This window comes from Physella acuta, unplaced genomic scaffold, assembly GCF_028476545.2.
Source record: "Physella acuta isolate Inbredline_101_S28 unplaced genomic scaffold, ASM2847654v3 ptg000012l, whole genome shotgun sequence".
Taxonomy (NCBI): Eukaryota; Metazoa; Mollusca; class Gastropoda; family Physidae; genus Physella; species Physella acuta.
Window position 1 is genome coordinate 444,321 of NW_026731532.1, and position 27,785 is coordinate 472,105.

The following is a 27,785-nucleotide window of genomic DNA, read 5'->3' on the forward strand; positions in this document are numbered from 1 at the left end:
GTTTTCATTATTTTGGTTGCGGTTTCATTGTGAGTAACGTATTGTTTAGCTCTTGTTTGTACAGCTCATTCTTGTGGATCCTGTGGCAAAGATGTCCATGCTATTTGTGGAGTACCCAATGAAGCAGACGAAGGGTACGGAGGGAACATTACCTGCAGATTGTGTCACAACAAACAAGACATCATGGAACACAGGTCAGCAGCTCATGCTGGCTTGCAAAATCAAGGTGCTGAGATGCTTAAAACATCAAATACAAAATTTAAAGATGGTGAAGTGGGTGACAATGTACGCATCCGTGTCCCAGATGTTGACAGAGGTCGCGGTGATCCCCGAAGCGTGATTGCAGTTGTCATGAGCGTCGAGGGCGGCTTCTACAAATTAGGAACGGAACATGGTGTTCTAAAACAACTATTTGGTAGAAGTGAGTTTTCAATTCTTCACGAAAAACTGCTCAGTTGGCACTGAGGAAAAATCACTACGAACCATCGCATCTTCACAATCATTGACTGGGGGCCAAGGTTACACTCGCTGCAATTGCACAACCAAGTGCACAACAAATCGCTGCAAGTGTAAAAGTAACAAGCTACTATGTAATTCTAAATGCCATAAAAGTTCAAATTATTGTAACAAATGATAATATTGATTGATTGAGACTATTATTAAATAAAAAATTTGAATGTTTCTGTCATTTACTTTAATTAATAATCAATAAAGACTTAATTTCATGATCCTTACGGCATAAAAAAAAGCCAAAATCTGCCCACGATCTTCTAATTAAGACTTTGGCCGGTCCACCATGGCCAGTCCGCGGATTGGCCGACCAAAGGCCGAAATCAAGCAAAGCTTCGGACTTTGGCCGACCAATGGGAGACAATATAGGCCAATGCGCGGATTGGCCGGCCAATCCGCGCATTGGCCGACTTCGGGCTTTGACCGTAACATATATATATATATATATATATATATATATATATATATATATATATATATATATATATATATATATATATATATATATATATATATATATATATATATATATATATATATATATATATATATATATATATATATATATATATATATATATATATATATATATATATATATATATATATATATTGTGAGACTATCTTTATCGGTACCCCAAATTCAAAATTGGGTTCTTTCAGAATAAAGTTCGTTCGCAGAAGATTGAAATCCCACATCTTTACATGTTAATCAAATACCAATAATTCCCAACCCAGAAATTTTAAACGTGAGAAAATAAGCGCACATTTATGTTGAACTTGAATGGGTAGATGAGACAGTAGAGGTACGGTAGTTAGGAAGAAGACTGTTTTCAGTGTTTTTCACATATATTTTTACGCTCTGAACACTAGATTAGTTAGCATTGTTGTTTTTGTGTGTGTGTGTCCTGAAAGTGATATCCATAAAGTTAGGGATGGTAGATTATAAGTTTCCTAGTAGAGATAATTGATATAGGCTCCAAAAAAAAAAGTCTAGATCTACTTCTTTTTTTGCTTTTGTTTTCATTGAAAATTACCCAACACTAGTCAGGTAGGCGGGAAAGTGGATAATAACATTATTAACAATGTGTACCCTCGAAGAAAAAAATAATAATTTAAAAATAACTTCAAGGACAGAAGCAGTGTATTTTAACTGTACAGCAAACTTTATTGAAAACCAAGCAACAACACACACAAATCATAATTTCAAGGTGTAAATATTGATAGGGAATGAACAGTAAGTAAGACAAAAAATTAGCAAAATTGTACTAATTAACTTCACGCCATTGGTACTAAATCTTAATCTTTATCGTTTGATTTTTGGGTATGCTTGACATTTTCATTTCGCTAGTGATATATCTAATAATTGTTCTTTTGCTTCCTAGGGTATTGGTAAGTTAAGTAAAAAACTGAGTCAAGTTTTTCTTTCAGACTTTTTTCTCGGGGGGGGGGGGGGCACGAAAATGTTTTGGGTGGCGGAATAAATTTTCCGAAGAGAGGATACTGGTAAATGTACATATTTCCTATATAGGCCTAAATTATATTTCGTTCGGGTAGGGATTGGGGGGGGGGGGGGGGAGGTGGCGTTGGGAATAGGTAGACGTGCTTCGGGAGAAATGCCTGAAAAAAACACTGATGACGTTTGTAAGTGCTTGATGTTAATAACATCTCAGGGCTTTCTTTTCTTCTATATTTTCTTCTATTTTGACACGGGTGATATTTGTTTCACTGAAATATTATTGTATGCTTGATCAGAAATTATTGTCTGCGGTCAGGTAATGTTGCAGATAAACAGAAGAAATGGAAAGAGCATAGTTAAATATTTTAGTGAATCAGATTCGTGAATCAAAAGTTTAACCCACTGACTAAGTATAAAAGTTAACTGCGTCTAAATAAAATGTAAACAGGTTGTGTAAATAGTATTACCAATACCTTAGACATGCCTTATACCGCCACACTTGCTACATCTATACTATACGTATCTAGAGAAGAAAAAAACTTAAGTTACTTTTTTCGGATCATGTATACTTACTTATTGCGACGCTCCCCCCCCCCTCAGTGTTTCTTCCAGACTTTTTCTCGGGGGGGGGGGGGGGGTCGGGGGGGGGGGGGCGGTCAACATTTTCCGGGGGGGGGGCGGACACTTGTAAAAGTATATGTATACTATATAAATTCCATATTGTTCGGAAATGTATAGCATATATATCGCAAGTGTAAACGCGTTGTTAGGATGGTCAGTGTTTCTTCCAGACTTTTTTCTCCGGGGGGGGGGGCACTTGAAATCTTCAAGGGGGGGGGGCGGACACTGTTAAAAGTATATATTTTCTATATAAATTATATAAATTTCATATCGTTCGGGGGGGGGGGGGCTTTGCCCCCCCCCCCCCCCCCCCCCGAAGAGATGCCTGGAAGAAACTCTGAGGATGGTACGATTCAGCCTGCATAGACTACTCATACATTTTTGCTTCCGTGTTTTAACCGGCAAAGAAAATCAAAACAAAATACTTTGATAATGAAGCATAATGGATTAGTTGGCACCCTAGAAAAAATAACTTGTTACACGTATACTCTGTTGCATGACACAGCTATAAAGACGGTCTAGACATTACATCGAAAATTGACAAAACACAAAAACGTAATTACCGTTGTACTCTTGTACGATTGATTTCGCTATATTGTTCAGCACAGAGATTGCATAATCTAGAATAAATTATGACAGTGTTTGTAAAATATAATGACATGTAATGTAAAAAGGGGTCGTCCATAAATGACGTCACACTTGTAGGGGGGAGGGGTGGTCCGTAAATTTGTGACGGTGTGTGATGAGGGGGGGGGGGGTCAGATTGTGCGACGTCACACTTTTGCATTATAAAAAAGCAATGTTAGAAAACAAATTTTAGCCTTTTTTTCGCGTTTTAGAAAACTGTTTTAATAAATTGTAATAGGAATTGATTAAAATACTCTAAGTTGACAGAGTTCAAACAAGATTTTGGAAAAAAATATAGTATTTAAGAAAAAGTCAACCGCAATTTTGAGGGTGGTTGTAGGCTGAGGTGTAACATCATTTTAGGGGGGTTGGGGGCAGGGGCGGAACTACAGTGCCGCCAGACCCCGCAATGCGGGGGGGCCCACGACGTTTAGGGGCCCAGTTCCGACCAAAAAAATCAATGAATTTTCTTTTCATAAATATTTTTTTTCGTGCACCTTGATAGTTGTTTTGTAAAAAAACAAACAGGTCTACTATAGCAATGATTGTTCTACAGTAACTAACACACACTGTAGAAAAATATAAAATCTACAAGAGCTCTACTTTGAAAGATAGGCAAACGTTCACACTACTTCCATGACTTACTGCCCTCTATTAAATCACGGGTGCCCATAAGCTCATTTAAATAGTTTTGTACTATGTAAATCAAAGAGCTATTTTTCTCTTAATTATTATTTAAATAAGGCATACTTAAGAATCCTATAGCTATACAAATGAATGTATTCACAACTAATAATATAAATACAAAAAATCATAAATATAAACATAACGCGAAAAACCATTGCAAAATCAAGCTTACGTGTTTATATAATTTTGACCAGCCAGCACTTTTTTGAGTGTTCGGTAAACATAAAGACGTAATACAAACATTTTTAAAACACAACAAAAAACAAAAAACATCTGTATAACACAGGGGTCGGCAACCTTTTGAGGCGGAAGAGCCAAAAGTTACAATTTTCAAAATTTCCCTGGTTTTAAAGAGCCACTAACATTTTTTTTATTTCAAATATTTTATTTTTTTATTAAGATTATTAGTAATTGTTCAAGGAGCTGGAGAGCCGCATCTTGATATCAAAAGAGCCGCATGCGGCTCGCGAGCCGCAGGTTGCCGACCCCTGGTATAACACGATTATTGCGGGCCCGAAATGAGTTCGGACTTATTGTTGTTTGGTTATCATCTCAGAGTGGTTATATACATTGCAATAAAGTAGATTAAAATACTCAGGTAATAGACCATTTAAAATTTAGAGAAGCGGACTACTTATATATACGTATATATATATATATATATATATATATACACACACACACACACACACACATATATATATATATATATATATATATATATATATATATATATATATATATATATATATATATATATATATATATATATATATATATATATATATATATATATATATATATATATATATATATATATATATATGGGGGGCCAAAAATTTTTTTTGCGGGGGAGCCTTTTTTTTCTAGTTCCGCCACTGGTTGGGGGTCTGCTTTTTTGTGACGATGTGTGACGGAGGGGTGGGGGGTATGTAAAAATCGTCAAAAAAGCGTGAAGTCATTTATGGATAACCCCAAAAACTAAAAAATGAAAATAGTGGCAATTTTCAAAACAACATAATATGTTTAAAAAAAGCTTGGCAGTGGCGCGCACACACGCACGTACACACGCAGGTGGTTCGAACATAGGTAGTGAGACCACGCCGAAGCTAATACCACAGATGTTTTGTCCACCGGTGCTTTGTTCACAAAGGGACTTTGATTAGGTGTTTTGCTCGTCGCGGGGGATTCACCACAGATGGTATGTCAGCAGCGAGGGTTTGATCACAGGTGCTTTGTCGATAGAATTATTCTCACAGCTGTTGAAATCAAAGTGACTGATTTCCGGATGCTTATATTTGCATCTTGCTACTACCATATTGCCCATTGAGAAAAGTAAAATACACGAGGTTGGACTGAAAATGTGATATGAAACTAGTTTAGGTATTACTTTTCGTTATCAAAACATGCATTACAAACCTGCCTTATTCCTGCAGACGATTTGGGGATAGTGTAGCACGAACGAGCATTTGCAAAAAGATTGTATCAAAGTCTACATTTTCTCCTACAATGTGGTAATTCAGCAATGTTGTGTTTACTTTTTACGACTGTTTACTTGACAGTCTGCATAATATGGACTGCTCAAGGCAGAAGGCAACTTTGCTGCAAAGTGTTAAGGAGCTAACCCCCAACAGGTGCAGTGACATAATTATGTACGTGCTGTTTCAAATCTGTAATTTAGTTAGCCACAATGCTATTATTTTAACAAACATTTGCGGGAGATTTTGATTTGCGCTATGTAATTTTTACCAGTCCTAAGCTACAGCCTTCACTTGTAAACGTACTTTATGCCTAATGTAAATGTGTTCCTTTTTACTTTCTCGTATATACGAAGTATAGAGAAAGTATTGTAATCGTGCAAAAAAAAAAAAAAATCGAGATTTTTACAAATCTCGACGTTTTACATCTAACGGATACGGAAAAACATAATTTTGCAATCTTGTCCGTATGTCTGTGTGTCTGTCTGTGTGTCTGTGTGTCTGTGTGTGTGTAAACACGATAACTTGAGTACCGTTACAGCTAGGTTGATGAAATTTCATATATAAGTATTTTATCAAAATCGTAGATCCGTATCAACTTTTGAGCGATTTCCGATAACCGGAAGTGGTACTTTTCCTACTTTGAAATTTTTCAAAAGCCTATAACTTGAGTACTATTTCAGATAGATAAATGAAATTTCACATGTAAGTAAAAGATCTAATTCTCTACCTTCTGTTAAATTTTGAGTAATTTCCGTTGACTGGAAGTAGTAATTTACGCTACTTCCGATTTCTCAAAAAACTAATGTAAATTTTAAAAGTACTAATAATATTGCGCACTATTATGCGCTTTTTTATTTGGCGTTCACTTGGTGTGCAATTAATTTGTCTACGAGATTTTATTATATTTTTAAAACTTTAAGTATTTAAAATGGATTAAAAATCATGTCTGTAGCCCGAGTTCCCATCCCCTGTTATTTTATATAAGAATATCCGAGAAAGTTTAGGGGAGATCACTCCCGGTTTATTTATGATTATAATTAATATCAAATTTGGCAGGTTGCTGCGATCTCAAAAGAAAGGCTGACGCAATATTTTAAGAGGATTTCATCAATTGAAATTAATGCCTTACCTATCATATATTATTAGTCCACACTATCTCCAAGACGCACCAGTGCGTGCTGAATGAAAGCATTGAGTGTACAATAGTCATCCTCTGAAAAGAGAGTTAGATAGCCATCGGCGACCGCCCGGGTGTCAATGGCGTCGCACAGTGTTTCTTCCAGACTTTGTTCTCGGGGGGGGGGGGGGGGCTTAAAATTTTCGGGGGGTGGGGGTCGTACACTGTTTAAAGTTTATATTTTCTATGTAAATTCCATTTCGTTCGGGGGGGGGGGGGTGGTAGACTTTCATCGGGGGGGGGGGGGCTCTAGAGCCTGGAAGAAACTCTGGCGTCGCATAACACTCTAGGGTTACAATTCCGTAGGGGCGCCATGTGCGACCCCTGGTTCAATTTAGTCATTGAATGCAGTGGCACACCATGTTTTAGTATAAGGTGCTCTTTAAAACGAATATAGGTGCCATAATGTTCACGGCGTAGCCCATCGGGCATTGGGTCACCCGACTGCGGTTACGCCTGGTGCGATTTCACAGTTGAATCAGTATATATATATATATATATATATATATATATATATATATATATATATATATATATATATATATATATATATATATATATATATATATATATATATATATATATATATATATATATATATATATCAGGGGCGTAGCGAGGGGGGGTTCCTTTTAGTGTGTTACACATTTCAATTCATATCCCTATAATGTTATTTGAGTTAGTGCCTATTTGGCAAAAAAATCGTCAAAATCAGCCCATCTAAATTTGAAATTTCCTGTCCTGATAAAAGTAAAAAATAGCATTGGTTTTATTTACAAAGCCGAAATTCGGAAATGAAACCTAACTTCTACTTCTTTCAATATCAATACTAAGATCTTCACACTTAAATTAAACGTACTGATTGTAATACTAGACTCTATATTTAACTATATTTAACTAGATCTATACTAGTTTAGAGTGTAAGCAGTTTACCGAGTTGAGCTCTTAGTCTGAGTTTAGGCCTGTGTACTGTCACCTGTGTGACTGTGTACTCGGTGTACTTGAGTGTACTGACTGAACTGTTACGACGGTGTAAGTTACTCACTGTCACTTTGTGTGACTTTACTGTAGTAACTGTACTGTACTAGATCTAGATCTAAGTACTATTCTATATCAATCTAGATTCTATACTTAAAATACTTAAATACTACACTGAGTATTACTATGGTCACTAGTGGTAAGAACCTGGCGGTAATCTATCGTTTTGGGTACGTAAAATCGCCCGCGGCTATTTATGTACGAAAACGTTACCTCATTGTCAAGGCTTTAATAGAAGTATATTGTCATACTTTTGTGTCAAATATTATAGATAAATGAATAATAAACCTAAATCAATGGCTAAATATATCGATATAGGCCAGAAATTAACTTTAAACAGCAGTGTCTGAGAGCAAGATTTGCTATATAAACAGCAGCCATTTGTAAAATAGAGTGGCTTCCCCCTGAATCTGGCGCTAAAAGCTTATAAAAATAAAACTTAGACAAGATGGCTGCTATAGTAGATGAGCATGGTTGCATCTGTTGGAAACATCGCTAGTCTTCATTTATTACGGAATAGTTTTAATTCAATTGTTTAAAAACAGGTACATAAATGAATCAAGGAAACATTTTTGAATTTTTTAAAACATAAATCCTCCTCAAAATGTGAAATAATTATTAAAACTTAAGGAGTCACCTGTTTTTCACATTACAAATCGCGGGCGATTTTACGTACCCAAAACGATAGATTACCGAACCTGGCCTAGTCAGGCTAGCGCTAGATTTAGATTATAGATCTAGATCAGGGGTCTCCAAACTTTTCATTCCGAGGGCGGCATCAACCATCAAATCTCAGTTCGGTGGCCAGTTTCTTCCAGGCATGTCTTTGATTTTTCTGGGCAAAGTTCCTCAGCCATCACCAACAAACGTTTTTTGGGTGGATAAAAAGATCACAGCGGGCCAGATGAGAGGACATCGCGGGCCGTAGTTTGGAGACCCCTGATCTAGATCTTGCTAGAATCTAATATCTAGGCTTGATTTGACTGTATTACAGTATTACTATTTATTTAATTAATAATTACTAATAATTATTAGGCCTCTTATTTATTTTTTAAACAGCCAAGATGTATATTCAAGACTAGATCTAGATTTATAAGGGCTAAGGGGCCTTATAAATAATTTTGGTAATCTATCGTTTTTGGTACGTAAAATCGCCTGCGACTAGTAATGTACGAAAAAGTTACCTCAGTATAGTTGATTTAATAGAAGTATATTGTGATATATGTGTGTCAAATATTATAGATAATGAATAATAAAGCTAAATCAACTCCAAAATCAAACAACTGCTGCCTTGTAGTTTGTTCTTGGTTGGACAAAGGCTATGGAAGCAAATCCAAAAAGAAAGCAGGCTGAAATCAGAGTTAATGGCCTCAATGGTGCATAATCAGTTGACACGTATCTTTAATTGTGTTGGAGGGGGATCCCTTCCAACACTAAAATTAAGAATGAAGAAGAAAGAAGGATGACTAATTAATTTTTTATGAATCAATTACAATTTTCTGAAATTAGCAGGCAGTCTTGTACTACACTTTCTGCACTATTATATGCGCATTATCATGTTCATTTGGCGTCAATAGTTTTTAGTCATGTAACTCTATTGTAAATACAAATATTTTATTCAGTAAAAAAACATATTAGGCTAATAAAGACAAAAGATCATTGATGATAAATGTCTTCAAGTCAAAATGGAATTTATTCATTTGGCCTAATTTTAAAGGATTTTTTTTTACTATTAGGGAGTGATATATTCATAACTACTCATATACTTTTCAATTATATATTCTTCTATGGCACTTTGTAACTAAAACTTCTGTCTTGAAAACTGGCTTTTTTTTTTTACTGTTGATGAGGAACATTTTCACCCAAAACCTCTTTTTAAAAATTTAAAACACATAAAATCTCTTTTTTTTTGGGCACAAGACAGATCAGGGCCAATTAATTTTTCATCTCCCTTTAAATAATACTGAGCTTTGGTCGAGACTAGTTAAGTTTTTTTCAGTTGTAGTGGAGGATTCCTCCTTTTACTACCAAAACTGTACATTGACCCCTAGCCAATTTCTGGGGTCAGTGTTCAACTACGCCACGCAACGAAATCAAATGACAAATAGATAAAATCAAGGCCTATTTAAAATTGTTTTGTTAATTTTATATAAGGTATTTTAATGGATGTTTACTATTATTTAAAAAGCAAATTCTGTTATGTTGAAGGTTTTTAATAGAAATTTTAATCATCGAAACAGATTTTTACTTACTAAAATGAAGAAAAGCACTGCAAGAGTTACAACACCCACTAAGAACCCCAAAGCAGGTAAGTAGTTTTTAATTTTATATTTAAGTCCTAAAATACAAGTAAAAGTGACAAGAGGTGTGCCAACCAAATTGGCTAGCTCTTTTTGAGCTGCAACATTGAAATTTACAGTTGAAGTTTAGAAATTTCCTTCCTGCCTTATGACCCAAAATGATACTTAATGATCAAACTATGTTCTAATATTGTTATAAAATATTTTATAATATATGAGATGGAGATACATTCAACTCTATTACAGCTTTTGGTCAATTTTGTTTCTTTCAGGCAGTAAATCACAGCGTAAACAAAAGATTAAAATTATTTCTCCTCCTACTCCTGACTCTTCCCCCTGCAGTGTTGTTGAATCTGAGACTGACATAAGAAATAATGTTAAGGAAGAGTTAAATATGAGTGTACATAATGAAGACTCAGCGGGTAGCGAAAGTTGTCAAACTTTACCTACTCCACCTGGTGTTAGTAATGAAAAACAAAATTTCCTTGATGAAATCACTAGTGATGCTGATAAAGTTGATTGTACTGCAGAATCTGTGGACAAAGAGAACACAAATAGAGAAAATGTATTAGTAAATAGAACCCCAGACAAAAGTAAAAAAAAAGACAGAGCAGAAAGTGCAAATCCACCACAAGAAGAGCAGATTGAGTCTCCTTCTGTCCCTCCTAAAACAAAAATGAGGAGGGGAAAAACACAAATAAAAACAGAAACTACAGCTGCAAAGTCAGTAAGACGAAAGTAAGTCTGTTATATTATGCCATAAATATATACTGCAATTACATTTTTAGGTAAAGTACTTTGAATTTATGTTTGTACGATTTTTTTAGAGTCAGTTTTGAATTTGATGCCACTGGACTATGCCTTAAAATAGAGCACCTAAAAGTTAAGGAAATATATTTGTATTTACAGGAAGAAAGAACCACCCACTATCCAGAGCAATACTATAACAGATTATTTTCCTGTTCGTCGAAGTAGCAGACAAACCAAATCAGAAATAGAGGTGAGTAGGTATCAAATATTCTAAGTGCAGTTCTTAAAATTAAGGGTTTAAGCTTAAGTTAACTTCTATTTAAAAAAAAAAATTGTTTTCAAACTATATTTTAAGAATTTTACAACTATCTAGTGGATTACTTTTTCCGGAAACCTTTTTTTCCTGCATTTTTTGTTTTAACCAAGAGATGAATATTGAAGTTTTTATGCATTTGTAAAACATTTTTCATACTTAACCTAGAACTAAAACAGTGCTTGTCATTCTGTAGAACAACTAGGCAAATTATGTACATTTATTTTGTACTTAACTGGATAATGCTAGTCATTGTACAATTTGCCATTAACAATTTTATTAGTTGTTTTGAGTGGATTGTTTCAGAGTAAAAAAAATAAATGATACTATGGTTGACAGGTTCAGAGGCATTTAGCTGAAAGGATGTTATTCAGAAATTAATTTAAGATTAATACCATTTAATGACCTTGAGGTTTTTAAGCAAGTTTTCTCTCCCTTCCCCACATAATATGGGACAACATGGTTGGATGGCATAGCACAAGGTTGCTAACCTGAAAGTTGAGTTCATATCCTATGCTTGAGTTATAGGTTGTCCTTTGTTCACACTAGTTCTAATGTTTTTTGTGAAATTGATTGAGATGTTAGACTAGATTTACAGTCAATAATATTTTGGAAACATTATAAAAACCTTTTAATTCTTCTTTGTGTACCACAAAATTAGTTTTTGAAGTTATTTTCTTATTGCAGAAAGAGAAGCGTCACCAACTGGAACAACAAATAAAACAGGGTTGTACAGATGGATTGCAGGTTTAGTATTTAGCTGTTGAGAAAAAACATCACTTTCTATTTTAACACCGTAAGATACAAAAAAAAACAACCAATGATTTAGATCTAGTGTCTAATATGTTGTGTATAGCACAAAAATTATTACTTTTATCTCCATAATTTTAAAGTAATGTACTATTCTTATCTATGATACATTCCCACTAAACTACTGATCACAATACAAAGTATCCCTAGTTGTCTTAATTAGTTTTCTGTTTCTACAGTAAGTTATCTAATAAATTGAGAAATGTGCAACAAAACTCCATGTTTTTCTAAATTACTATTTGTAAGTAATTCAAGCATAAAAACATTTATTAAATTTATATTTTTCAGTGAATAAAACAGTATAACTTTTAGCAAAATAAAAAATTTTGGTCTTTATTTCAAGTTGGCTAACTTTATAAGTGCTTTAGATTGTGTTCGTTTTTCAGATTAAGGAGTTTGAAAGCAAAGGCAGAGGTATTGTAGCCACCAAAGCTTTCAGTAAAGGTGACTTTGTGGTTGAGTATGCTGGGGAGTTGATAGATTGTGTAGAAGCAAAAGCAAGGGAGGAAAAGTATTCTAAAACACCAGAAGTTGGATGCTACATGTATTATTTTATTTGTGATGGGAAGCAACACTGGTAAGTGCGGCACAATGTTTGTTTAACATTTACTATTATTATTTTTTTTTATCAAAAAATTTTTTAAAACTAAAAACTTAACAACCCAAGAAACAACAAATGATGTTTTGAATAAGTCATCATTTTAAGGCAGCATTACTAACATGATAAAATTACCTACTTTACTTACTTAATCCTCATAGCTTACTGTAGAGCAGCATAAGGCACCATTATTAACATGATAAAATTACCTACTTTACTTACTTAATCCTCATAGCTTACTGTGGAGCAGCATAAGGCAGCATTATTAACATGATAAAATTACCCCCTTTACTTACTGTGGAGATGCATAAGGCAGCAACAAAACCCATGCCTCTCTGTCCTGAGTGAGACACCTTACTTCATGCCTGTGACCAGCACCTCCTCTTCCATCTCTCTCCTCCATGTTCCCAATGGCCTTCCTGTCTTTCACTTTCCATCTTAGTGCCTTTTTAGGGAACCATTTTTGGACCTTGCCACTGTCACTTTCTTGTACCTTTTTACTCTCTCAAATATGAAGTATAGAGGAAGTATTGTAATTGTGTAAAAAAATAGAAATTTATATTTTCACAAATCTCGAGGTTTTACACCTCCCTGTGTAGGAAAAACATAGTTTTGCAAGTTTGTCCGTATGTCTGTGTTTTGTCTGTGTGGATGTGTCTATGAACATGATAACGTGAGTACCATTACAGTTAGGTTGATGAAATTTCATATACAAGTATTATATCAAAGTTGTAGTTCTGTATCAACTTTTCACTGATTTCCGGTAACCCATAACTGGAACTTATTCTACTAGCCTATAACTTGAGTACTGTTTCAGATAGACGAAATTTCACATATATTTTTTTATAAGTAAAAGATCTATTTCACTGCATTCTTTAAAATTTTGAGTTAATTTTGTTTACCTGAAGTAGTACTTTATCAGATTTCTCAAAAAACGCTTATCAACTTAAAAAGTACTAATTTGCCGCACACTTATATTATACACACACATTGTTTGCTGTTCACTGTGCACAATTCTTTTTTTATGAGCTTCTATTCTATTTAAAAAAATTAAGTATTTAAAAACTGTTTAAAAATCATGTCCAATTCCTGATTTGCCATCCCCCTTAGTGTTATATAAGTATATTTGAGAAAGTTTAGGGGAGATGACTTCCATTTTATTCATACACATAATCATTTAGGCCTAATTTCTTTATTCTGTCGTTCTTCAACTGAGTATGTTGAAGAAACTACTCTCATAACTACTGAAGCAGCTTACAATTTTTAAATTCAGTTTTCATATTTCTTAAGCATAGTGGAGAACTGAATGGATATTTGATTTATTTCTCTTTCTCTTGGATCTCATCTGTGGTGAAGATGATTTTTTTCTAGTCTGTTAAAGGCCTGTGTTGCCATTACTACTCTGGTGACAATTTCTTTCTTGTTGCTGCCAAGTTACTTACAAACTTTGACCTCTTCTAATTCTACTAAATTAGCATATGAAAGTAGAGCCATACTAGAATTGCAATTTTTTTTATATCTTTCCCAGCATTGATGCCACCGATGAGTCTGGATTATTTGGCCGTCTAGTCAACCACAGTCGTGAAGGAAACTGCTGCACCAGAGCTGTAGTAGTGGATCAAAAGCCTCACCTTATCCTGGTTGCCAGTAGAGATATCAAACCTGATGAAGAACTGTGCTATGATTATGGCGACCGTAGGAAGGAGGTTATACAGGAGCACCCGTGGCTAAAGACATAATTGGTTGTATAACACTTGTAACATACTGGAGATGTGCAATCCACCCTTTATCATATCTGATTTCTTCCATAAATGACGCAATATATTTTAAGTTGATTTTTATCCCTTACATCTATTTCTGTAAAGAATCAGGACACCTGTATTTTTTACTCCCACCCCCATTCACGTAAAAATTCTCCTCCCTCCCACCTTAATAATTATCTTTCTAATTAACCTAATCAATATGATTATGAATCGCATCATTTGTAAGTTCACATTTTTCAAAACCTCCTTACAACCCATCATTTAAAAAAATACCGCTAAACCCCATTCCCCCCCCCCCCCCCCCACCCATTTTCCTGACATCGTTTATGGGTGACCCCCCTATGTTTACAGTTTAATGTGTATTTAACTTTTATCCTTAAGAATTTGTAAATAAAAAGTGAGTAGTTAGTGCCAGTAGGAGTTCATTAGTTTTTTTGGCTTTAAACTGTTTCATTTTTTAAAGAGTTAAAACTATCACTTTAAATTATAAGCATTGATCTGCTGTACATCTGTAAATATATGAACTATGAACTTATCTTTAAAAAATCTTATTTACCTAAACAAAATGGCAGCACTTATGCTAACATGAAAACACTATTTATGACTTAAACTATTCAGACTTTGAATAGTTGAAAACTATATTAGTGTTGTATGGATGTATGCTTATCACAGTGTATTTTGTTCCACATACAGCCCTGTCCCACATACAGCCCTGTCCCACATACAGCCCTGTCCCAAGTACACCCCTGTCCCACATACAGCCCTGTCCCACATACACCCATGTTCCATGTACAGCCCTGTCCCACATACAGCCCTGTCCCACGTACACCCCTGTCCCACATACAGCCCTGTCCCACATACAGCCCTGTCCCACATACACCCATGTTCCACGTACAGCCCTGTCCCACATACAGCCCTGTCCCACATACAGCCCTGTCCCACATACAGCCCTGTCCCACATACACCCATGTCCCACGTACACCCCTGTCCCACATACAGCCCTGTCCCACATACAGCCCTGTCCCACATACAGCCCTGTCCCACATACAGCCCTGTCCCATGTACAGCCCTGTCCCACGTACACCCCTGTCCCACATACAGCCCTGTCCCACATACAGCCCTGTCCCACATACAGCCCTGTCCCACATACACCCATGTTCCACGTACACCCATGTTCCACGTACAGCCCTGTCCCACATACAGCCCTGTCCCACGTACACCCATGTTCCACGTACAGCCCTGTCCCACATACAGCCCTGTCCCACATACAGCCCTGTCCCACATACAGCCCTGTCCCACATACACCCATGTTCCACGTACAGCCCTGTCCCACATACAGCCCTGTCCCACATACAGCCCTGTCCCACATACACCCATGTTCCACGTACAGCCCTGTCCCACATACAGCCCTGTCCCACATACAGCCCTGTCCCACATACAGCCCTGTCCCACATACACCCATGTTCCACATACAGCCCTGTCCCACATACAGCCCTGTCCCACATACAGCCCTGTCCCACATACAGCCCTGTCCCATGTACACCACTGTCCCACATACAGCCCTGTCCCACATACAGCCCTGTCCCACATACAGCCCTGTCCCACATACAGCCCTGTCCCACATACAGCCCTGTCCCACATACAGCCCTGTCCCACATACAGCCCTGTCCCACATACAGCCCTGTCCCACATACAGCCCTGTCCCACATACAGCCCTGTCCCACATACAGCCCTGTCCCACATACAGCCCTGTCCCACATACAGCCCTGTCCCACATACAGCCCTGTCCCACATACACCCCTGTCCCACATACAGCCCTGTCCCACATACAGCCCTGTCCCACATACAGCCCTGTCCCACATACAGCCCTGTCCCACATACAGCCCTGTCCCACATACACCCCTGTCCCACATACAGCCCTGTCCCACATACAGCCCTGTCCCACATACACCCCTGTCCCACATACAGCCCTGTCCCACATACAGCCCTGTCCCACATACACCCATGTCCCACGTACACCCATGTTCCACGTACAGCCCTGTCCCACATACAGCCCTGTCCCACGTACACCCATGTTCCACGTACAGCCCTGTCCCACATACAGCCCTGTCCCACATACAGCCCTGTCCCACGTACACCCATGTTCCACGTACAGCCCTGTCCCACATACAGCCCTGTCCCACGTACACCCATGTTCCACGTACAGCCCTGTCCCACGTACACCCATGTTCCACATACAGCCCTGTCCCACATACACCCATGTTCCACGTACAGCCCTGTCCCACATACAGCCCTGTCCCACGTACACCCATGTCCAGAATCCAGTGTATTGTTTGATTGCTACACAAAAACTAAAAATATTTTGAACATCTGTAAAAAAAATTGAAATGAAATTGTTATTGCCTGGGGAACAGCTAGCAACTATGTCTTATATGTTGTATCAGTAATGTCTTTGTTAAAAACTTTTTAAAAAATCTGAGCTCTCAGGCATTAAGTGTCTAACACACTACACTACAGGTTATAACAATGTAAGTTGTATTAATTCCTATTACAAGTTCTAATTTTCATTGATATCAACTTAAACATTTTATAACAATATAAGTTGTATTAATTCCTATTACAAGTTCTAATTTTCATTGATATCAACTTAAACATTTTATAACAATGTAAGTTGTATTAATTCCTATTACAAGTTCTAATTTTCATTGATATCAACCTAAACATTTTGTTAATACCATAGCATGTTCATCAGCTGGGGTTATGTCTACACCAAAGGTCACCAGGTAAATTTTTGTTCATCTATTTAAGCATCAATCCATTTCTTTTCTAGCAAAGTTTAGAAGTTTAGCGCGAGTAGCTAAGTATTAAAATGTTTTGTTTTAAAAAAAGAAAAAATTGTACGTATATTTAATATATAGAGGCAGTGGTTTGAAATCTAACAGTAAAATCTGAACTGCAGGATAATGCTAAGGTTACACAAATATATACAGTGTCACTTTATGTTTAGTAACTTGACTTTTATTTGATTAAATATATTTATGTGACTCAAGTCATGACTGTTAAAAATGAAATTCTGAAATCTTTAGCATTATCTACTTATGTAGATCATTTTAAATACGTTGTTTTTTATGCTGTAGTGTGTACAGATCAATTGGAATGTAATGCTGTAGTGTGTACAGATCTATTGGTATGTGAACTGAACATTGACATTGTTTTTTGTATTTTTACTTTTTTTTCAACATTCATTTTTGTCTGTTAACGTTTCTAATTTCATCTGTGAAATTTGTGAAATTGATAATTGCTTTTTGTGTGACAATGCTTTATGAATTCAGTAGATGTGTGTTTTATCTTTTTGTGAATGATGGTTGTCTTCAAGTTTCAATTTCTAAAAGTTAACTTATATAATAGAAGAGTTTACAGATTTTATAATTTTAAACACTATGAAGTGTTAATAGTCTGTACTATTTAACTTTACTTTCATTTTGTCACAGATTTTGTAAACCATTGTGTTAGTTATTACAATAGAAACATGTTCATTTTTAATGCCTTATTGTCAATAAATAGCAATTTTATTTTTATTTTTTATTCATTCGATCCGCTCTTTTGATTGAAATTGTCATTCTAAAAGGTTTTAATTAAAAAATTTGTGAAACAGTTCTCTAAACCTAGCATTGTCCCAAAATATCTTTATAAATAATAGAATTAATTCTTTCCCTTAAGACTAGGTCCTAAAATCTAATACTGATTAAAATGCAACATGTTGAAGATCATTAACTTTTTATCAGTGGTATACCAATTTTTCCTTGAAAAACTTCAGGTGGCCTTCCAATTAAAAATATATTTTATTACTCAAATGTTTATAGTTATTAGTATAACCTTAACCTTTATTACTCTACACTCATAAGAAAAAAATCATCAATGATTAAACAATGTTGAAACAAAAATAAAAATCTGTCACTGGAATTGCTGTGTCTCCAAAGGTGCATTTTATTTCTATAAGTATTTCCGTATAGCTGTTTATTTTCCTTGATATGGCAGAATGGATTGTACATTTAGCACACAAGCACAAGACCGTGTTCTCTGGGATACTTAATCTCTTAAACCTAAAATAATCCTAACACCCTGCCCATTTAATCAAGTAATTAATCCTGGCTGCTCCTATTATTATTAAAATATTTTTATTATATAATTATTGCTAGATGTTAAAAGAATAAAGCCACTGGTTAAAGAATTCTTTTTAGCCTAACCGTTGACTGATGTAGTCTATGACTTAATAATAAATAACAAAATAAAATATAATAATGCATCTACTCCGCATTTATTTTTAGTGTGAGTTCTCTAAGTTTTTATTGTAATAAATGTTTTTAAAAACAGAAAACTGAATATTTTGATTAAAAAAAAATAATGCAAGTTTATGCAACAGTTTAACATACACTCACTCTTTGTGCTGCTGTTTTAAGTTTTTATTTTAATTAAATCAACAAAAAAAATGAAAATTGAAAATTGCTTTTGCACTTGCTCTATTTTCTTTAAAAAAAGATTTTCTGCAAAACCTGTAAAATAATAGTGTAAAACTCGAGTATAAACTCAGTTAGTCTTCCTGGTTTATTTAATTTTGAGCTGAAGTTAAACATAAAATAGACAATAATGATCTTACATACATTAGACAGCCAGAATAACCAGTATACGTTGAAGTGTCAATAACATCAAATTATACACCTGAATGCCTGCTGCATCTACTATAAGTTTCAAACATTGAAACAAACTTGTATTTTGGCAGATTTGTTACATGTATTTTCAGTCTAAGTAAATGTTTTATATGCCTATTTTCACGTTCATGGTTATTAACATATTTACTACAAATAGTTTAAAAGACTAAATTAATATGTTAGAATCTCTAACTAGTTTGGAAAAACTATAAGTTAAATAATTACCATCTGGTTTTGTGCTTGTATCAATTTGAAAATAATATGTGATCTGATGTTTAAATTTGAAAGATAGATCTTAAATTTTAAATCTTAAACTGCCAGATGAGAAAAACAACTTCCAATATTAAGAGTATTTTAGAATAGGGGTCCATAAATGACGTCACACTCGTAGGGGGGAAGAGGGTCCGTAATTTTGTGACATTTAGTGATGAGGGGGGGGGGGGGGTGGGGTTCAGATAATGCGACGTCACATTTTTGCATTGTAATAAAGCAATGTTAGAAAACCAAATTTAGCCGTTATTTCGCGTTTTAGAAAACTTTAAATAAACTGTAATAAGTATTGATCAGAAATACTTTATGTTGACAGTTCAGACAAGATGTTGGAAAAATATCGATGTTTTAAAAACAATTCAACAGCAATTTTGAGGGGGGGGGGGGATTTGACGGGTGAGGTGTGACGTCATTTTAGGGGGTAGGGTCTGGCTTTTTGTGACGGGGGGGGGGGGGGAGGTAAAAATAGTTAAAAAAAGCGTGACGTCATTTATGGATGACCCCCCAAGCAAAAACAACACAATTGGAAGGATAGAATCTCATCAAACCCTGCATGTTGAAGATTGTGAAATTAATTCTTGGGGATTGGATTCCAGTGCAGTAAAGATACAACAAATATCTATGTCTAATAATACTATTCAGCGGCGTAAAGTAGACATGTCCGTAGATGTTAAAGAACAAATTTGAATGAAATCAAGCTTTCAACATTGTTTTTCAAGTTGATGAATCAACAGACGTGAGTTCGTGTTCGCAATTGCTTGTCTTTGTGAAATATATTCATTCAGATGATAGCAAAGAAGAGTTGCTATTTTGTGAAGATATCATGTAGACTATAGACAATGAATACGTGTTTTTTTTTAATGGCTCCATAACTAGATTAAGCTCCCTAACCAAGGGTAACCCACTGCACGATTCACCGGTATGCCCTCGCCAGCAAGACTCTTCCGACTCCATTGCTAATAAAAGTCTTTATTATTTATATTAAATCTGGTGCCCTAAACACCCGTCTGTAACTTTTACACTAATGTTATCCAACATTGTTTGAACCTTGATATGATTGTTGAGTATTTCCTCATCAATCGCTCCGTCACAGTCATTGTCAACGAAATCTTCTGGCGTCATGGACATTACACTGTCCTTACATGGCTTATACAATTGAAAGAAATTGTTAACAAGTAGTCTATTCGTTGAAAGTTCTGGTGATTAAATCAGCTGAATTAAATGTTTTTCATACGCTAATGGACAGAGATCAAGAACATAATAATATATTCCCCACGGGTTAAGTGTAAGCATAAACCTAAATAACCGAAATCAATTAAATCAGTAGGCTTTGGAAGCAAATAAAAAAAGAAAAGCAGGCTGAAAACGGAGTCTACGGCCTCTATGGCGCATAACCAGTTGACACGTATACTTGAGTTGGAGGAGATCCCTTCCAACAATAAAATTAAGAACGAAGAAGAAGAAGAAGGTCTCCAGTTAGGGGTTCAGAAATCAATTTAATCACAAGGTCTCCAGTTAGAGGTTCATAAATCAATTAAATCAGACGGTCTCCAGTTATGGGTTCAGAAATCAATTAAATCAGAAAATCTCCAGTTTGGGGTTAGAGTCCCTAGGACGTCCCCAAGTCCACCTAGATCTGACAACGTTAGGAAAAGTAAAGGCGGCCGGGCATAGAACTGACCACACTATCCCTTTATATGCCGAGGTCAGTTGGTCAACCATTCATAGAGTTAACAATTATTTAAACAGACTTACTTTATTCTCTGCAGCAATACCCCCCCCCCGCATCATAAACATTTATCGCCATTTGAAACATACGTGGAGTGAGCTTCAGTATCTACACTGACTGATGCAACCATCCATACGTCATGACCGCTAATGTTGTGTATGATCCGTTTGTAACATTCGTCTTCTCCTTCAAGGCAAGTGCTAATTTTAAATCACAGCACAGAATCAAAATAGTGTTGAATAAAAGTAGCTTGCTAGGGACAGCCAATAGCATGATTGTTGCATTGAGAAAGGTATAATTTCTATGGTAGCTGCTCTATGTATCCCAGTTTCCAGTTCACAAGGACTTATTCCTAGATCTTTAGCAACAGTGATTGCAACATTTCTGCTGTTGCAGATGGGTCTGTTATATATGCCTCTTGTGGGATTCCATCTGGTCCAACTGTCTTACTATTCTTTTCGATGGCGTTAGTCGGTGGGCCTGTGTTCACCTGTAGCCAGAGGCGTAGCGAGGGGGGGGGGGGGCGGGTGACACACATTAGGGGGATGACTCCAAGGCAAAAAATAGCAAAATATATAGAGAAAAAAATTTGAGGGGGGGGGGGGGGGTCAAATCGAAAGTTTGAGGGGGAGGGGGTGTGTGCAAATCAAAAGTTTCAAGGGGGGGGGGGGGTGCAAATCGAAAATTGAAAATTGAAGGGTCACTACGCCTCTGGGGGGGGGGAAGGGTGACACCATGAAGTGCCGCACCGGGTGACACCCGACCTCGCTGCCTGTAGCAGTTTTGAAGTATGTCTGGAACAGTTAATGTTGATGATCTGTTTAACATCTCCTCAAAATGCTGGACCCAGCGGTCACTCTCTTCTGTATCATTAGTTATAGTTTTCCAAACTGTGACCTTTATTGCCCTACAGGAATTCGCATTCTTGCCTGACAAGGTTCTTGTAATTTCATACAACTAAAAAATTCAGTTGTCCTGCAGCTTCCTCGGCCTCTGCTATAAATTTCATGAATGCTGAGGCGTAGCGACCCTTCCCGGCGCCCGGGGACAAACTTTCAATTTGGCGCCCCCCTCTGGAGCAAATTTTCAATTTGCATCCCCCTCAAACTTTCGATTAGCACCCCCCCCCCCTCAAACTATTTATAATGCAAAAATGTAGCAAAAATGACATTTTAATTTGTTTTTACAACCCATTTGGACGCCCCCTAAGGTCGGCGCCCGGTGACATATGTACCCCCCTGCCCCCCCCCCCCCCCCATCGCTACGCGCTGCATGAATGAAACGTCTTTGTCAGCTCTTCCTCTCTTCTTTACATTGCGATTTCCCTCCCAATATAAAGTTCTGACGACATCTTATCCTATTTTAGTCCATATAACCGGTATCATCAACTCTTTGCGTTCCTTTTTTTTTCTTTCCCAAGACTTTGGTACATGCTGATTTCCACATGTGTTGCAACTCAAGCAAATGGTTTTCTACACTTTCTTCTATCAAAACTGACATGGTTTCGAGTGTGTTCTTAATTTCACAGATGAAGGATTCTTGTTTCTCTTTGCTCTTCACGTTTTGAGTATAAAATTTTGTGCTTTGGTCTGCCAGCTACGTCATTGAATGGTTTCAGCTTGGGCGAAAATGTTGCAACTAGCAGTTGCTGATCTGAAGCTTTGTCTGCTCCTCGTTTTACCCACACACCACAGAGACTTCTTCAGTTTCTACTAATTGTGATGTGATCAATCGAAACCCTCCCCCCCCCCCGAAGAGATGCCTGGAAGAAACTCTGCAGGTACAGCAGTACAGAGTTCCAAGCCTTGTGGGAGTACGGGCCGCCATACGCAGCTCTACGGAGTTCTTGCAAGGGTGCTTGTAAATAGGTCACTAACATCAGTAAAAAAATCCATCCATCTGTTCATTCGTTCGTCCGTCCGTCCTACTGAAAAGGTACTCAAATGATCATGTTCACAGACAGACGCACGGGCTAAATTTGTACAAGTATAGGTAAAAGTGGATAGGTGTAAAAAGGGGCAAACTGACAAAATCTCATTTGATTTTTGTGCACGATTACAATACTTCCTCTCAACCCTATACTAATGGTTCTAAACCCTGTTGGAGGTACCAAACCCCACTATTTTCATATGCGCTTTTACCAAACTCTTAACAATTTTTATCGTCCGCACTAACAAAATCTGATTGCGAATCATTTGAGTTTGGTGTGTGTCTTGACCTACGCCGAACCCCTGAGAATGACTCATCTAACCCATAGGGTTCGTTCGAACCATGGTTAAGAACCACTGCTCTATATAAAGAAAGTAAATAAAAGCGAATTACTTGTTATAAATATTATCATTGCCTATAACCAAGTAGCTTAAAGCGGTGTGATTGTTTATATACGATGCATCCCTAATGCAATCAAAAAGTAATCGAAAATATTGATGTATTTAAACAAAGTGTAAGTAAACTGTTGAACAGAATATGATGAACAGATCACATGGTAAAAATACTTAAATTTTTGAAAGATGGGGAGAAAAAAAAGAAAAAGAGAGAACGGTACCGTACCGTACATGTCATGTCATGTCATGTCATGTCATGTCATGTCATGTCATGTCATGTCATGTCATGTCATGTCATGTCATGTCATGTCATGTCATGTCATGTCATGTCATGTCATGTCATGTCATATCATGTCATGTCATGTCATGTCATGTCATGTCATGTCATGTCATGTCATGTCATGTCATGTCATGTCATGTCATGTCATGTCATGTCATGTCATGTCATGTCATGTCATGTCATGTCATGTCAGTTAAACCTATTTAACTTAATTTAAATTAATATTTTGATCTACTTTCTATAATAGACTTGAAAAGCTGGTTCCAAATGGTTCCAATTTTTTTTGCCAGATAGCATATTTTACAACCAAAATTGAATATTCTATGACATTTGTGTAATTAGTACAAAATTACTTCCGGTTTCATTAAGGCTAGAAATAGTCAAAGAAATAATTACTAGTAATCTTCTATATATATAATTCTCCTCTTCGAGCCGTTAGAAAACAAGCTGCAAACGCTCTCCCTACCTCCCCACCCCTACATGGTTTTAGTGAGCTGTGTTCACTCTAAATGTTTACAAGCAGAGCCAACGATTTTAAATGTAGGGGGGGGGGGGGGGGGGGAAGGGGGGTGGGGGAAGGAAGGGGGGGGGTTATGGTCCTTAACGAGCTACTTATAATGTTTTAAAGAAATATTTTCAGTGTCAGCGTTGGTACTGTCGAATTCACAAATTATGAATTATTGAAAATTAGAAACAACTAAATAGCGGCGTATGTTATGCCGCGGGCCGGCTCGTATAATAGTAATTTAGCTAACTTTTTTTTTTAAATTTTAATTTGGATTAGTAGATTCAAGGTGTTGTTCTGCTTAGGGATGCTATATTTTTTGTTCTGACATTTATTGTTTTACTTTCCCTGGCCATTCCGGTTGAATTCAAGGATTCAGAAAACTAAACATTATTAGTCCCGGGCATTTAAAAAAAAATCGTGCACGGTGTTATAAAAGAGAAATGTTGAGTAAAAACTCACAAAAATTCTTATTAATGGGTCTTGATTTAGAAAACAAGAACTTATATTTTTTACTTTCTCGTATATACGTAGTATAGAGAAAGTATTGTAATCGTGCAAAAAAAAAAATCGAGATTTTTACAAATCTCGACGTTTTACACCTCACTGATACGGAAAAACATAATTTTGCAATCTTGTCCGTATGTCTGTGTGTGTGTGTGTCTGTGTGTCTGTGTGTGTGTCTGTGTGTCTGTCCGTGTATAAACACGATAACTTGAGTACCGTTACAGCTAGGTTGATGAAATTTCATATATAAGTATTATATCAAAATCGTAAATCCGTATCAACTTTTGAGCGATTTCCGACAACCGGAAGTGGTACTTTTTCTACTTTGAATTTTTCAAAAGCCTATAACTTGAGTACTATTTCAGATAGATAAATGAAATTTCACATGTAAGTAAAAGATCTAATTCTCTACCTTCTGTTAAATTTTGAGTAATTTCCGTTGACCGGAAGTAGTAATTTACGCTACTTCCGATTTCTCAAAAAACTAATGTAAATTTTTAAAGTACTAATACTATTGCGCACTAGTATGCACCTTTTTATTTGGCGTTCTCTTGGTGTGCAATTCTTTTGTCTACGAGATTTTATTCTATTTTAAAAAACTTTTAGTATTTAAAACGGATTAAAAATCATGTCTATAGCCCGCGTTCCCATCCCGTTATTTTAAATAAGAATATTCGAGAAAGTTTAGGGGAGATCACTCCCGGTTTATTTTACCCACCGTCCCTCAACCCCACCCATGATCTCAATAAATGGCAATAAGTCTCGAATGTTCTGTGGAACGTACCTGAGTGAACTCAGTACCCTCACTGGTGACTAACTTAGTCTGGGGATGTAAAGACGGTTGGACATTGAAAAAAACAACAATAGGTTTACTTCTAATTTATCTGTCCACTGGTCTAGCTTGTCTGAAGATATACCGTTCCCATTCATTTATCTATATTTTAAACTTTATTTTTTTTTCGCATGCAAATCTGTTTTACACGTTTTATACCGATACAGGAGAAAGTGTTTGTCGAGAGGAAAATCTGGGAAGACGACTGTGATGGAAATAACATCGAAGTTGTACAAGAATTTTGCCACACCCACATCAAGTGCCCTGAAGGTGAGCTTTTGAGTTACAAAAAAAGTCCAAGTGAGTCGTCTTTTAAAAAAATGTACCCAACGTTTAAGACCATACAGCACTTTTCCCGCGAGATGTTGGATTCTGGAAACTTTGTCCACAGACTGCCCAATGTGGACTTTTGGCTTGAACTGTACGGGCAGTTGTGTGAACTGTGAAGAGGACTGTAACAAAACCTCTGGTGTGTGCACGTCGTGTAAGGTGGGCTGGATGGGACCACTTGAAGCTTGTGTCACAGGTAGCGGGAACCCTGTCATACTATCACTTTATTGATATCATGTCAATCTATCACATTATTATCTTGCTATCATGTCAATGTATCACATTGTTAGTTTCATATAATGTCAAAGTATCACATTGTTAGCTTCATATAATGTCAAAGTATCGCTTTGTTGTCTTGATATAATGTCAAAGTATCACATTGTCGCGCTTATATAAATTATAATGACAAAGTAATTCATTTATGTTTTTATACAATGACAAAGTATCACATTGTTGTCTTTATATCATGTCAATGTAAAACTGCGTAGCGCTTAAAAAATTTAAAATATCAATACTTACAATGTTTAAAATTACATTCTGTTCAATAAAAATATCAATATTTACAATGTTTAAAATTACATTCTGTTCTAAATTTATTAAGTCATTGTATGACGTTGGTCACGAGTAAATTAAAATCCTCAATTTATTTGTTGTGTAGAGTTGATAACATAAATATTCAACAATAAAGATTTACACAACTTTTGTCAGTCTAATGTAGAGAACACGATGTTTAGATTTCTTTGTAAATGCCCGCTTTTCAAAGTATAAGTGTATTAAAATTTATTAACTAGTTTTTGTAGTTCTGATTGTTTTCAATACAATTTTTTTTTTAAATCCTGCTAATAAGAAATCAAACCTCTCTATAGGCTGTCCATAAGAAATCAAACCTCTCTATAGACTGTCCAATAAGAAATCAAACCTCTCTATAGACTGTCCAGTTATGACCTACGGCGTCAACTGTTCCAAGTCCTGTCTGACCAAATGTGGTCAAGACTGCATTGATCGAACAACTGGCACTTGTCCAGCAGGTAGATTTTAAGCTCCTGTGTGTTTTATTAATATACAGGTGTCCTCATGGTGTTGGCACATTCGTTTTTAGTACAGGTGTCCTGGTGTTGGCACATTCGTTTTTAGTACAGGTGTCCTGGTGTTGGCACATTCGTTGTTAGTACAGGTGTCCGGGTGTTGGCACATTCGTTGTTAGTACAGGTGTCCGGGTGTTGGCACATTCGTTGTTAGTACAGGTGTCCGGGTGTTGGCACATTCGTTGTTAGTACAGGTGTCCGGTGTTGGCACATTCGTTTTTTAGTACAGGTGTCCTGGGGTTGGCACATTCGTTTTTAGTACAGGTGTCCGGGTGTTGGCACATTCGTTTTTTAGTACAGGTGTCCGGGTGTTGGCACATTCGTTTTTAGTAAAGGTGTCCTGGTGTTGGCACATTCGTTGTTAGTAATTTATACTTATTAGCTATCCTGTTGTCAACTAATCTTTTCGAGGTTTAAATTTTAGTTTGCTAGTTTATAGTTTTCTTCATTGTCGTTATCATGTTATAAAATTAGGATTCTTGCTTCATTCTCGTATACAACGTATAGAAAATGTATTGTAAATGTGCGAAAAAATGGCAAAGTGTCAAAGGTAACAGGGACCCTGTCATAGTATCACATTGTTGTCTTGATATAATGTCTAAGTATCACATAATCAACTTTATATAAAGTCAAGGTTTCACATTCTGGCCTTATAACTAATAACATTCTTACATTTAAGTTTAACATTCTCACCTCAGTGGCGTAGCAAGGGGGGGGGGGTTAGAGGGGGTTATAACCCCTCCCATGGACCCCTATATATATATATATATATATATATATATATATATTATATATATATATATATATATATAGGATTGTAAACACATGGTAACATTTTTAAACCCCTCCCATGACCAATTCCTGGCTACGCCACTGTCTCACCTTAATTTATAAAATCAAAATATCAAATGTCGGTCACACGTTGGTTAAATTGACGGCCTCAAAGTATGTGTTGTGTAGATCCTCTTCGGCTGTCAGAATAAAAGATCAACGATTATTATTAAAACCAGTTAATGAAGTCTTAAAATTCACACTAATGATTTTAGTTTATATTTCTTAAAGTTTTTTGTCAGGCCTACTC

At 36.3% G+C, this 27,785-nt stretch overlaps 1 protein-coding gene across 5 annotated transcripts; it reads left to right on the forward strand.

The window, feature by feature from the left end:
* The first annotated feature begins 7,232 nt into the window (after nucleotides 1–7,232).
* Nucleotides 7,233–14,428, forward strand: LOC131935146 (N-lysine methyltransferase KMT5A). Of its 5 annotated transcripts, none has more exons than XM_059291520.1 (7): nucleotides 7,233–7,311; nucleotides 9,840–9,907; nucleotides 10,172–10,637; nucleotides 10,809–10,899; nucleotides 11,650–11,709; nucleotides 12,159–12,349; nucleotides 13,899–14,428. In XM_059291520.1, the coding sequence occupies exons 2-7, from the start codon at nucleotides 9,856–9,858 to the stop codon at nucleotides 14,107–14,109; spliced, it is 1,071 nt and encodes a 356-aa protein (XP_059147503.1). In that variant the 5' UTR covers nucleotides 7,233–7,311; nucleotides 9,840–9,855; the 3' UTR covers nucleotides 14,110–14,428. The 5 variants fall into 5 exon arrangements, with proteins under 5 accessions (XP_059147503.1, XP_059147519.1, XP_059147494.1 ...); XM_059291536.1 differs by having other exon boundaries at nucleotides 10,430–10,637; XM_059291511.1 differs by lacking the exon at nucleotides 7,233–7,311 and adding an exon at nucleotides 7,318–7,425.
* The last annotated feature ends 13,357 nt before the right edge of the window (nucleotides 14,429–27,785 follow it).